At 46.5% G+C, this 14,199-nt stretch overlaps 1 protein-coding gene across 5 annotated transcripts in view; it reads left to right on the forward strand.

The window, feature by feature from the left end:
* Positions 1 to 8,184, forward strand: part of ARPC2 (actin related protein 2/3 complex subunit 2) — an 87,230-nt gene extending 79,046 nt beyond the window's left edge. For all 5 annotated transcript variants that reach the window (XM_053598018.1, XM_053598020.1, XM_053598017.1 and 2 more), the window contains 4 exons: positions 733 to 859; positions 3,598 to 3,698; positions 4,019 to 4,119; positions 7,729 to 8,184. In XM_053598018.1, coding sequence (XP_053453993.1) covers positions 733 to 859; positions 3,598 to 3,698; positions 4,019 to 4,119; positions 7,729 to 7,753 — 354 coding nt within the window. In that variant the 3' untranslated portion in view covers positions 7,754 to 8,184. The remainder of the gene's footprint in view (positions 1 to 732; positions 860 to 3,597; positions 3,699 to 4,018; positions 4,120 to 7,728) is intronic.
* Positions 8,185 to 14,199: the final 6,015 nt, after the last annotated feature.

Below are 14,199 nucleotides of genomic sequence, written 5' to 3' on the forward strand. Positions count from 1 at the left end.
AGACTCTGTCTAAAAAAAAAAAAAAAAAAGGCTCAGTGCCTGTAGCTCAGCAGCTAGGGTGCTGGCCACATACACTGGAGCTGGCAGGTTCAAACCCGGCCCGGGCCTGCCAAACAACATCTGCAACAAAAAAATAGCTGGGTGTTGTGGCGGGCACCTGCAGTTTCAGCTACTTGGGAGGCAAGAGAATTGCTTAAGCCCAACAGTTTGCAGTTGCTATAAGCTGTGATGCCAAAACACTCTACCGAGAGCTACAAAATAAGACTGTCTCAAGAAAAAAAAGTGCTGAAATTTTTTTTTTTTGTCTTTTGAGACAGTCTCACTTTATCACCCTCGGTAGAGTGCTGTGATGTCACAGCTCACAGCAATCTCCAACTCTTGGACTTAGGTGATTCTCTTGCCTCAGCCTCCCAAGTAGCTGGGACTACAGGTGCCCACCACAACGCCCAGCTGTTTTGTTTTTTTTTTGTTGTTGCAGTTTGGCTGAGGCTGGGTTCGAACCCACCACCCTTGGCTTGGTATATGGGGCCAGTGCCCTACCCACTAAGCCACAGGCACTGCCCAGTCTTTCTTTCCCTTTCAATGATAGCAGCCAACACCTAATATTTCAGGTTTGGTGTTCTGCTGGTTCAGAGGTCTAACAAGGTCACACTGCACAGGGCAAACCCTATAGTTGCTATTCGTTTTACACTCACTGTCTTCTCTTCTGGTTGCTTTTGCTTTTCTTGGCAGGAGTTCAAAGAAGGACGCAGAGCCAGCCACACAGCCCCACAGGTCCTCTTTAGCCACAGGGAACCTCCTCTCGAGCTGAAAGATACAGATGCCGCCGTGGGTGACAACATTGGCTACATCACCTTTGGTGAGCAGGGTGTCCTTGCCACTTTTGTGCAGCTTTATTGAGTTCACACTGCAGAATACCTAAATCTGCACAGAACCTTGGTTAACATTTTAAGATGGGCAAAAGAGGCCGGGCAAGGTGGCTCACGTCTGTAATCCTAGTACTCTGGGAGGCTGAGATGGGTAGATGGCTTCAGCTCATGAGCTTGAGACCAGCTCTGAGCAAGACCCCATCTCGACTAAAGATAGAAAGACAGAAGCAAGAGGATCACTGGAGCCCAAGAATTGGGGTTGCTGTGAGCTATGATGAAGCCATGGCACTCTACCCAGGGCGACAGGTTGAGATTCTGTCTCAAAAAAGAAAAAAAAAAAAAAAGATGGGCAAAAGCAGGCATACCAAGTTGTTGCCATTGCTACAACTGTAGGAGGGGTGTTACAGAGCAGGCTATGTGCTATTTTTATGTAGTAACCATTTTCTTTTTTTCCCCTGTTTTTCTTAAATCTTAAGGAAAAATCTTAAGACTGAACTGTGATGTCAAGAATTAAGCATAGAGCCACATAAGGATTACTGAGCAGTTGGGTGGGAGTTCTCTGTCATTTGACATTTCTTGGTTTTTCACTTACTAAGCCTGAGCTCTAGCCATGATTGACATATTCCACTTTTACACTGGAGGAATTCAAGTCTTCCTTCAGTTCCTTCAGCTTCATGAGCTGGCTCATTATTATTATAACTGACAGTTTGAAATACTAGCTCATTCACACTTTTCCACCTGATGCCACTGGAATGTCTCCTGTGAAATTTTATTTAATTTACCTTAGTGCTGCAGGTGTACCTCTTTTTGGTAATAGATGAGTTGGTTTACCATATTTCATTAAATCTAAGCTATACATTTGGGGGGGTTGTTTTGGGGGGAGATTTTGAGACAGTCTCACTTTGTCACCCTTGGTAGAGTGCCGTGGCATCATAGCTTACAGCAACCTCAAATTCTTGGTATTAAGCAATCCTCTTGGCTAAGCCTCTCATGTAGCTGGGACTACAGGTGCCCACCACAACACCTGGCTATTTTTAGAGGCGGGGTCTTGCTCTTGCTCAGGCTGGTCTTGAACCCGTGAGCACAAGCAATCCACCCACCTTGGCCTCCCAGAGTGCTAGGATTACAGGCATGGGCCACGTACCCAGCCTTAAGCTATACATTTGTTTTTCATGTTATTGTCTTTAAAGTTGGGATGCATTTTAAAAATTTGCGGCATGTCAATTTAATTGGCAGCATTTTTCTTTAGTGGTACATATAGTCATAAACACATTAGATTCTTGGAAATGTTATCTTTTACTTGTTATTCATTTCCTTTTAGGCCAGGGCAAATTGACACAGGAATCCCAGCTATTCTTAGAAGGCATTTCTTTTCCCTTTAGCAAAACTTTAGATACCCCGGGAGCTTTTGCAGATAGTGAGACCAATGAATAGAGGAGGTACAGAAGATAAAGGATTCCAAAATACCAGAGGGAGAAGGGTATATGTATGCTCCAGTACAAAGGACCGAGCAGTAACTACACAGATCTTCGTGTTGGCAGATTCACAGGATGGACCTTGCTTAGCCTGAGCCAGAGAGCAGCTTCTCCTGCCTGGCCTGTCCGAGGGTTCAGGTCCTTACACCTTAGTGGTTGGTTTTCATAGCAAGAATATAAGATATTCTGGCTCGGCGCCTATAGTTCAATGCTTAGGGCGCCAGCCACATGCACTGGGGCTGGTGGGTTAGAACTCATCCAGGGCTTGCTAAAACAACAAGGACAACAGGCTCAGCACCTATGGCTCAAGTGGCTAAGGCGCCAGCCACATACACCTGAATTGGCAGGTTCAAATCCAGCCTGGGCCCGCCAAACAACAATGATGGCTGCAACCAAAAAATAGCCTGGCGTTGTGGTGGGCACCTGTAATCCCCGCTACTTGGGAGGCGGAAGCAGAAGAATCGCTTGAGCCCAGGAGTCGGAGGTTACTGTGAGCTGTGATGCCATGGCACTCTACCCAGGGCAACAGCTTGAGGCTCTGTCTCAAAAAAAAACAACAAACAATAAAAAAACAGCTGGGCGTGCCTAAATTCCCAGCTACTTGGGAGGCTGAGGCAAGAGAATCACTTAAGCCCAAAAGTTGTAGTTTCTCCTGGCATCTAGTTTCTCTGAAGGCTTACTTTGTATTTTAGCACCAAGGATCCAGGATAGGCAGCTTTATTTCCTAATCTGATTTCTTAGGTAAACTATTTCTTTTTTTTTCTTTCTTTTTTTTTTTTTTTTTTTATTGTTGGGGATTCATTGAGGGTACAATAAGCCAGGTTACACTGATTGCAATTGTTAGGTAAAGTCCCTCTTGCAATCATGTCTTCTTAGGTAAACTATTTCTCAGATAGCCAGTTGATGCCACCCTGGAGTCTGTAGAGCTACAGAAACAGAAGCTAATAGGTGTGTGACAGACAGGGGATGAATTTCAGAGTGCACAGCCATAGAATCCAGGCCTGAAATGGGTGGCCAGAGTCAAACCCTGGTTTTTCCATCATGGGCTCCTCCGTTTGCACTCATTGGCACATCCCTAGTTATGCTGTTATCCCTTCCTAGTCTCATCAAAACCCTTGTGGAGCCAGGAGTAGTGAAACAAGTGGATTCTACTTAAGCACAAAGTGAATGAGGTTCAGTGTTGGCTGCTCTTCTTCCTGACCCTTTGGTGTTTGTGTTATACCTTGACACCTCATTTGTGTCCCCACCCTCAGTGCTGTTCCCTCGCCACACCAACGCCAATGCTCGAGACAACACCATAAATCTGATCCACACGTTCCGGGACTACCTGCACTACCACATCAAGTGCTCTAAGGTGAGAGCCCCGCAGCTCAGTCCTATGCTCTGGGTCTATCTTCCATCAGAACTCCTAACAAAAGTTGATCCTGTAGTTCGGGGTATGGATCTGACTTTTCAGTGGTAGTTGTAGAGGCTTCAGGCAATCGTGGCCTTTCTTCATCGAGCCACTGTCTTCCACCCCTCCCAGTAGCAGAGAGATGAATATATCTCCACCTTCCTGCTAGGTCAGTCCCAAGGTGTATGTTCCCATACTTTCCTGGTGATGTCCCCTAATGAAACCAAAGCTGTCTTTCTGCAATATGACTCTGCTTGGGTATTTGTTGTATCTGTTCCCAGGCCTATATTCACACACGTATGCGGGCAAAAACATCTGATTTCCTCAAGGTGCTGAACCGTGCACGCCCAGATGCCGAGAAAAAAGAAATGAAAACAATCACGTAAGTAGGGCAGTACCATGGCGGGACCACCTACCTCTCCTGAGCTCACCAAGAAGAAAGTAGTTGGTGTTGGTGGCCTGGTCCTTCAGGTATCTGACAGTAGCTATAGTGAGGTCAGCAGGGCTAGGCTGGGCAGATGGACTGGAGTTGGGATTAACAGGTTTTTGACTCCTGAATAGGCCAGGGTGGGTTTCCCTTTTTCCATATCTGTGAGCTATCAAGGCTACAGCTAGGAAAAAAGCAAGGGGACCTTTTTACCAAGAAGCTATGATCTCTTTGGGCCTGAGTTAGGAGGTTGATCTTCTAGTGATATTGAGCCATTTGCTTTAGGGTATTTAGTTGAGTAAATAAGCCTGGACCCACCCATCAAGTGTTCTTTTCCTTGTCATCTTCTCAGCTGAAAGTTTGCATGGAGAGGAGGGTCTTTATCAGGAATGGAAATGATGAGTAGAGCTCTGAATGGTGTACAGCTCTGAGTGCCAGAGAGGCCAACATGACCTAGAGCCTAGAGAGTATGTCTTTGTACAAGGTGCCAGATCATGGTTCCCCTCCTAGTGAAATTTAGGCAATCCTGCTTACAAGATAAGGCCATATGTGCTTATCTACTATCTTTTGTGCCTTTTAACCTAAAGGAATTGAGGTAAACTAAGCCTCCCAGCATATTTGCCAATACTCAGTACCTTGGGTGGGTGAGTCATGAGCTAGAGCAAGACCCCATCTCATGCATAGGGCTTCACGCTCCTTTGCCTGGGTCGTGTGGCTTCTACCAAGTTAGTTTCTGCTGAGCAGTCCACCCACCTGGCCCTCCCAAAGTGCTGGGATTACAGGCGTGAGGCACCACTCTTGGCCTCCCTGACTTTTTTAGGCAGAGACTTTGTGGCAGTTTTGTGCCTGCCATCCAGAGCTGAAGGAATGGTATTCAGTCTAGATAGATCCTCTGCTCAGAGAGAGGTATTAGAATGCCCTGCAATGAAATAGTGGTATTATTTCTGCTACTGTGCAGCTTGGCAGCTCCTAACCTGGGCAAAGTGACCAACAAGGTGGGTTGGGCAAGGTGAGACAGATGTGCCCTTGGACACAGGTACTCCTGCCTACCCAGAACCGGGTCTCCGTCTTTCTGTCTACTATTTCCCCTTTCCCTTCTTGTCCTCCACAGGGTGCTTTTCTGAGACAGTCACTGTATAGCCCCCAGTAGAGGCTATGGCATCACAGCTCACAACAACCTCAAACTCTCGGTTTCATGCAATTCTCTTTTCTCAGCCTCCCAAGTAGCTGGGACTACAGGTGCCCGCCACAATACCTGGCTATTTTTTGGTTACAGTTGTCATTGTTTAGCAGGCCCAGGCCAGACTCAAACCCCCCACCTTCGGGTGTATGTGGCCGGCACCCTATTCAATGAGCTACAGGCGCTGGGCTGAGACAGCCATTTGCATGCTGCTTAGAGAGATAGGTAGTTTATTAGAGACCAGGAGGTGACCTGGGCGGCCTGTCACAAATAGACTGGAAGGCTGTTATCAGAAAACTCCCAAGGCTGCGTGTGTCACCTTCAGCTCTGATAACTGTGTATCCATTCAGGAGGAGGACCACCAAGCAGCCAACTCTGGGGGTCGCTGCAAAGTGAATGCAGTTTTAGAGGGGCGAGGATGGCTGCCTGTCCTGATGGAGGACCTGGGAAAGGATGAATCCTAAAATGAACAAATTGTAGGCCGGGCACTGTGGCTCACTCCTGTAAAATCCTAGCACTCTGGGAGGCCAAGGCGTGTGGATTGCCGGAACTCAGGAGTTCGGGACCAACCTGAGCAAGAGTGACCCCATCTCTAAAAAATAGCCAGGCACTGTGGCCAATGCCTGTAGTCCCAGCTACCAGGGAGGCTGAGGCAAGAGAATCCTTAAGCCCAAGAGTTTGAGGTTGCTGTGAGCTATAACACCACAGCACGCTACCAAGGCAACAAAGTGATACTGTCTTAAAAAAAAAAAATTGTCCATAAACCTCTTTCCTGGGGCTTAAAAGAGCAGCTCTGCCTTCCTCTGCTCTGTGACCTTTCTTTGGCAGAGTTGGGTTGCACAAAGGGGACATGGAACACAGACAACTATGTCCACCCTGAAAACCAGATCATGTTACTAATGGTGGGTAGGAGTTAAGTGTGGCTTGGCTGTGACCTGGAGAAACTGGGACCTCCACACAACAAAGCAGGAAGTTTGCAGAAGCGTTGACAGGGGAAACATGGTGGGCCTGCTATGAGAAATAGGGCCCTGGATCTGAAGCTGACAATCAAGAGTTAGCACACCTCAGTGTGCTACCCAGAAATGAACACCATGAGCTTTTCATGTGGGGGCAGGGGTAATAAACTGTGCCTTCATTTTGAAGTGGGTGAGACATTCAGAGCAGGAAAAACATAGAACCCTTGTTTATTTTTGTGTGTGTGTGTGTGGTGGTGGTGTTTTTAACCCCATTACCTATAGTTCTCAGCTTGAGCTTCCAGGCTATTTTACTACATATCCTTAGGTACTAGTTACCAGCTGTCTTTAAGAATCAGCTGGCTCTTCTAGAGAAATCAGGGTAGAATAGGACACCTCAACTCAAGAGCCTAGAACCAGATAATGTGTTCTACAAGCCAGAGTGTAGTCAGCACATGATAGCAGAAATACCTTGGAAGTTTTGAGGATTGCTTTGAACTTCTTTTTTTTTGGAGACAGAGTCTCACTATGTCACCCTTTGTAGAGTGCTATGGCGTCACAGCTCACAGCAACCTCAAACTCCTGGGCTCAAGCGATTCTCTTGCCTTAGCCTCACAAGTAGCTGGGACTACAGGCGTCTGCCACAATGCCTGGATATTTTGTTGTTGTCATTGTTGTTTAGCTGGCCTCAGCCGGGTTCAAACTCGCCAGCCTCAGTGCATGTGGCCTGCACCATAACCACTGTGCTATGGGTGCCAAGCGTGCTTTGAACTTACTGTTCCCATGGTAAAAGATAAGGAACTGCTCTCTGGGAGCCGTGAAAGGTAGACACTTGAGTCCAGTATGAAATTCAAGTACATCTAGCCATTCAGAAATTGTAGATGAGTGATTCTGCTGTCTAACATGGTCCATTGTCTTTATAGTTTTTTTTTTTTTTTGTAGAGACAGAGTCTCACTTTATGGCCCTCTGTAGAGTGCCGTGGCCTCACACAGCTCACAGCAACCTCCAACTCCTGGGCTTAAGCAATTCTCTTGCCTCAGCCTCCCAAGTAGCTGGGACTACAGGCGCCCACCACAACGCCCAGCTATTTTTTGGTTGCAGTTCAGCCAGGGCCGAGTTTGAACCCGCCACCCTCCGTATATGGGGCCGGCGCCTTAACGACTGAGCCACAGGCGCCGCCCAGTGTCTTTATAGTTTTAACACAGATATTCCCTGGTACCCCAAAGTATTCAATAGGAAAGAAAAGGTCATGAAACCATTCTGTGAAAACTGGGTCTTAGCCCATGCTCTGTGGTTCCAGCACCTCTGCCTAAGGAATCGAGCACTTCACTTCTTTGGTGTCTCTTAGGGATTCCGTCTAGTCCAGAAGTGTGGGGCGGCAGGAAAGGTCAGACAAAGACTGACCTTCACACTTATTTCTCCTTTCCTAGGGGGAAGACGTTTTCATCCCGCTAACTCTTGGGAATAAGAGGAGGAAGCGGCTAGCAACTGAAGGCTGGAACACTTGCTACTGGATAATCGTAGCTTTTAATGTTGCACCTCTTCAGGTTCTTAAGGGATTCTCCATTTTGGTTCCATTTTGTACACGTTTGGAAAATAATCTGCAGAAATGAGCTGTGCTTGCAAGGACTTCATAGTTCCCAAGAATTAAAAAAAAAAAAAAAATTCCACTTGATCAACTTATTCCTTTTCTTTATCTCCCCTCCCTCACTCCCCTTCCATTCTACCCTCTTTTCCAAGCTGTTTTGCTTTGCAATATGTTACTGGTAATGAGTTGCAGGATAATGCAATCTTAACTTGTTTTCTTCTAAGTATTTGAGTTCAAAACTCCTGTATCTAAAGAAATACGGTTGGGGTCATTAATAAAGAAAAATCTTTCTATCTTACATGAGAATCTGCTGGGTTTCTGGACTGTGAGTTCAAAGAGAGGAGGAGGGAAGAAGAATAGACCTGTATTGCCCTTGAACCTGCAGATCTGAGCTGGAAAACCTTAGGTACAAGAGCCCATCAGATCTAGATCCTTACCTCCCCTAGAGGAGAGAATGGCTGCCAGTAAGCAATAAATTGAATATGCTCCCTGAAACTGCCTGGCAGCTCCTGAGTGGCCAAGAAGCCCCCCAGTGACAGGCAAATTAAAATGTTTTCTGGTTGATTCCTTTATCATGGATAATGCATAGCATTTCCCAAATGTGCTCCTCTGGGTGTGTGATTCTGCAGGATATTGACATGTATTTAGGTGTGAATCTGATGCAAACTGGCCACAGTTTTTCTTAAACAAAAGCATAAAAGACCAGCACCCAAGGAGATGTTTGCCAGATAGTACAGAGCCTAGCAGAGCATGGTCTCCCCAAGCAGGACACTAATCTATGAAATAAAACTGGTTCAGAAAGTGTTCTTGGGCCTGGGCGCAGTGGCTCACACCTCTAATCCCAGCACTTGGGAGGCCGAGGCTGAGCTCACAGGTGGACTGTCTGAGCTCATGGGTTTGAGACCAGCCTGAGCCAGAGCAAGACCTCATCGCTAAAAATAGCCAGGTGTTGTAGTGGGTACCTATAGTCCCAGCTACTTGGGAGGCTGAGACAAGAGTCTGAGGTTGCTGTGAGCTAAGATGCCATGGCTCTCTACCAAGGGTGACAAAGTGAGACTGTCTCAAAAAAAAAGAAAGAAAGAAAAGAAAATGTTCTTTGTAAGGAATTATCGGGAGAATTTTAGGAGTACCAGAAATGGTCTGAGGGCTGTCCTGATGGTTTCTCCCTTTCTGCTTTCCCTTCTAATTTGTCTCTTAGGGGCAGTGTGTTTCAGTCTGGTTTGACACCTATTAATGAACTGTGTCACAGCCAGCGTTTTTATTTCCTGAACTTTTGATTTTGAGATAACTGTAGATTCACATACAGTTGTAAGAAATAATACAGCAAGATCCTGTGTACCCTTCACCTGGCTTCCTCCCCAGTGGTAACATATAACTTTAATGCATCATCATACTCAGGAGGTGTTAACACTGGTGTTATCCACCCACTTGCTTCAGATTTTACTAGTTTTATATGTATTTCTAGGCATTTTATCCTGTATATGGTTTCATGTGACACCAGCATTTTTAAGAAATGGGCTAGGTCAGAATCCATCACACCTTCTAAGGGTAGGTATTAATTTGGAAATGAGTTTTAGTTACATACACAGATCATGACTGGATTGTAGAAATGCCTTTTTACTGTGAGTCATTGAAGAAGTTTGAAAGCTACAAGTCATTCAGTCATCAGACTTCATTTTACATAAATGGGTTCCCAGAGAGCTTGGGGTTCTCTGATTTCTAACTGGTTTCTGTTGGGGTGCTTCTGGTCACCTGTTTCTGATAAATGGAAAACCTGGTTACATGTGTTGAGAGAAAGTAATACTTGCATTCTGTACTCCATAAGTTATTTGAGAGTAATTTTTACTAAAAACCAGAGGGGGGGTTGATTTATTTTGTTTTTTTGAGACACAGTCTCACTTTGTCACCCTCAGTAGAGTGCTGTGGTGTCACAGCTCATAGCAACCTCCAACTCCTGGGCTTAGGCGATTCTCTTGCCTCAGCCTCCCCAGTAGCTGGGACCACAGATGCCCACCACAACACCCGGCTATTTTTTTGTTGCCGTTTGGCCAGGGCGAGGTTTGAACCCGCCACCCTCCGTATATGGGGCTGGCACCTTACCAACTGAGCCACAGGCGCCACCCCAACATCTGCCATTTTTAGAGACAGGGTCTAGCTGTGGCTTAGGCTGATCTTGAACTCCTGAGCTCAGGCAATCCACCCTCCTGGCCTCCCAGAGTGCTTAGGATTACAGGTGTGAGCCACCGTGCCTGGCCCCTTTGTTTTTGTTTTTTGAGACAGTCTCACTCTGTCACCTTGGGTAGAGTGTACTGGTGTCCTCTTAGTTCACGGCAACCTCAAACTCCTGGGCTGAAGGGATTCTCTTGTGCCTCAGCCTCCCGAGTAGCTGGGACTACAGATGCCCACCACAACATCTGGCTAATTTTTTCTTTTTTAGTAGAGATGGGGTCTCTCCTTGCTCAGGCTGGTCTCAAACTCCAGACCTCAAACACTCCACCCACCTCAGCCTTCCAGAGTGCTAGGATTACAGTAGTAGTATGGGGGTTAGCCACCACACCTGGCAAAAACAACAAAAACCAGTTTTTGCCTTTTTTTTTTTTTCTTTTTTGAGACAGCCTCAAGCTGTTGCCCAGGGTAGAGTGCAGTGGCATCGCAGCTCACAGCAACCTCCAACTCCTGGGCTCAAGCAATTCTCCTGCCTCTGCCTCCCAAGTAGCTGGGACTACAGGTGCCCGCCACAACGCCCAGCTATTTTTTGGTTGCAGCCGTCATTGTTGTTTGGCAGGCCCAGGCTGGATTTGAACCCCCCAGCTCAGGTGTATGTGACTGGCGCCTTAGCAGCTTGAGCCACAGGCACCGAGCCAAGTTTTTGCCTTTTTTTTATGACCTACATTGTATTTTCTATATTTAATTTGTTGTTTTGTTGTTGCGGGAGACAGAGTCTCATTTTGTCGCCCTCAGCAGAGTGCTATGGCATCATAGCTCACAGCAACCTTAAACTCTTGGGCTCAAGCAATTCTCTTGTCTCGGCCTCCTGAGTAGCTGGGACTATAGGTACCCACGAGAATGCCCAGCTAATTTTTTTTTTTCTTAGAGACAAGGGTCTCACTCAGGCTGGTCTCTAACCTGTGAGCTCAGGGCAATCCACCTGCCTTGGCCTCCCAGAGTGTCAAGATTACAGATATTTAATTATTTTTTTTGAGGAGGGAGAGACAGAGTCTCACTTTTTTGCTCTGGGTAGAGTGCTATGGCGTCACAGCTCACAGCAATGTCAAACTCTTGGGTTTAAGTGATCCTGTTGCCTCAGCCTTCCTAGTAGCACCTGCCTCAATGCCCAGCTATTTTTAGGGGGTTTCACTCTTGCTCAGATGGATCTTGAACTCCTGACCTCAGGCAATCCACCCTTCTTGGCCTCCCAGAATACTAGGATTACAGGCTTGAGCTACTGCTCCCGCAAACCCCTCCCCCCCTTTTTTAAGAGAGTTCTGTTGGGCTCCTGGGCTCCTCAGCCTCCAAAATAGCTAGAACTACAGGCACACACCATTGTACTCAGCTGTTTTTACTTTCTTGGTTATTTTAGAATATAACTCTAACATGTTAGAACTCACTAAACTCTTCTTGCCAATAGTGGGAATCAAGATTCCTGAGAAGTACTGGAGATGGCAAAACCAAAGTCACTTAGAAAATACGGAAGTTAGGAGAAAAAAAGGGACTAAATATTTTTTCACAGGAGTAAATCCTAAGAAAGCATCTAATTCCAAGAAACTTATGTCATGGGCGGCGCCTGTGGCTCAGCGGGTAGGGTGCCGGTCCCATATGCCGGAGGTGGCGGGTTCAAACCCAGCCCTGGCCAAATTAAAAAAAAAAAAAAAAGAAACTTATGTCAGCATTAAAAGTCAATTCTAGATCAGGCATGGTAGCTTATGCCTATAATCCTAGCTCTTTGAGAGGCTGAGGTAGAGAAGGATCACTTGAGGCCAAACATTTGAGAGTATCCCAAATAGCATACCAGAACACTGTCTCTACAAAAGTTTGGTTTGTTCTTTCTTTATTTTTTGTTTTTTTTGTTTTGAGACATAGTCACCGTCCTTAGTAGCTGGGACTACAGGTGCCCAGCCACAATTCCCTAGCTTTAGGGAAGGGACCTTGCTCTTGCTCAGGCTGGTATTGAACTCCTGAGCTGAGGCAGTCCACCCGCCTTCAGCCTCCCAGACTGCTAGGATTACAGGTATGAGCCACTGTGCAAGATTATTTTTTTTTTGTTTTTTGTTTTTTTTTTTTGATTACAGAATCTCACTCTGTTGCCCCAGGCCAGAGTACCATGGCCTCATAGCTCACAGCACCCTCAAATTCATGGCTTCAAGCAATCCTCTTGCCTCAGCCTCCCGAGTAGCAGGGACTACAGGTACCATGACACCCAGCTAGTTTTTTCTTTTTTGGGTTTTTTTTCTGTTTTTAGTAGAGATGGAGTCTCACTCTTGCTCAGGTTGGTCTTGAACTCCTAAGCTCAAGCAGTCTACCTGCCTCAGCCTCCTAGAGTGCTGGCATTACAAGTATGAGCAACTGTGCCTGGTCTCTCAAAAGATTCTTGAAAACTAGCTGAGCTAGTTTTATAAAACACCGAGAACCAGTGTTTTATACCTAACCGAAAAGCATGATTTCCTCTACCTGTACAGATGACTTAGGTTTAAGGCATCCTGAAGCCAGGTTTGTGTTCAGAGTCCCTAAGGGTAGTATACACCCGAAGCTGAAGCAGGATTGGTTGAGCCCTGGAGCTCAAGGCTGCAGTGAGCTTTGATTATACCACTGTACTGTAGCCCAGGGGACAGAGTAAGATCCTGTCTCCAAAAGAAAACCTATGCTGGGTAAACCCCTATCCAGATTCACTCCTTTCTCTTACCCTGTTTTTAAGACACATTGGCATGAGCGGCGCCTGTGGCTCAAGGAGTAGGGCGCCGGTCCCATGTGCCAGAGGTGGCGGGTTCAAACCCAGCCCTGGCCAAAAAAAAAAGACACATTGGCATTAGCATGGATGTAGTCTAAAAGAACCTCACTCCTTGTGGTCCCTGAGGCTACTGTAGCTCCGTCGAGGCCTGTGGGAGGGAGAGTGTGGCTGGTCCCATGCCCATGGTTGCTGATTGGCTCACCTGCCCCAAGGGCCCACACCTAGGAAGTGTGGATATCCTTGGATATGAATTGGACAGGAACAAAATGTTTTGGAGACAGTTTAGTTTGACGAAGTTCTACCACTTAAGAGCTGTGAGGTAGCAAATTTATTTTCTTTTTTTTTCTTTTTCTTTCTTTTTTTTTGAGACAGTCTTGTTCTGTCGTTGTTACCCAGGCTAGAATGCAGTGGTGTCCTTATAGCTCTTGGGCTCCAGCAGTCCTGCCTCAGCCTCCTGAGCAGCTGGGACTACAGGGTGTGTGCCACCACACCCAGCTAAGCAAACTTCTTTTTTTTTTTTTTTCTTTGTCTTTTTTTATTTTTTTCTTTCGCAGTTTTTGGCCAGGGCTGGGTTTGAACCCGCCACCTCCGGCATATGGGGCCAGAGCCCTACTCCTTTGAGCCACAGGCGCTGCCCCTAAGCAAACTTCTTAATCTGAGCCCTGACAGCCTCTCCTTTAATTGGACATAACACCACCTACCTCACAGGGTTTTTCAAAGGAAAAGAGTAGATAAATGCCAGTCACATCATGTGGGTTATAATGTCTGTTTACAATGCAGTTTAATAAATCCTTGTTCCCTTCACACATTCAAAGAGAATCAGAAGTGACAAGACAGCGGCGCCTGTGGCTCAAAGGAGTAGGGTGCCAGCCCCATATGCCGGAGGTGGTGGGTTCAAAAACTGCAAATAAAATAAAAATAAATAGTTTTATTTTAAAAAAAGAAGAAGAAGTGACAAGACTACTGCAGAAGCAAAGTTCAACATAAGCCAAGCCCCATTTTGCTGTTGGGATTTTCCAGCCCTTCCCCAAGATGGTTGGTATTTTGGTGTTTTCCCCTTCTTGAATGGACCTTAATGCAGGGAGCAGGTGGATGGGAATCTCCATGTATGGCTAAACTGGGACCTGGGCAAGCTAAGAACAAGCTCGGCTGGGCAGGCAGGAACTGGAAGGATGGGGTCAGGGTGAGGGGTTGAAACTGAGGAGAGGAAGTGACCCTAGCTGCGGTGTCAGCCTTCTCCTGGGAGCTGCCACTCTGTTTCCCACATTCTCACTGGAGTAGAGCTGATGAGCTCTTGACCCAACAGCTACTGAAGCCTAGGCCCAGAGCCTGAGTCTACTCTGGTGATTTGGAGTTCAAGCAGTGCTG

Source organism: Nycticebus coucang, chromosome 7 (assembly GCF_027406575.1).
Source record: "Nycticebus coucang isolate mNycCou1 chromosome 7, mNycCou1.pri, whole genome shotgun sequence".
NCBI classification, from domain to species: Eukaryota; Metazoa; Chordata; class Mammalia; order Primates; family Lorisidae; genus Nycticebus; species Nycticebus coucang.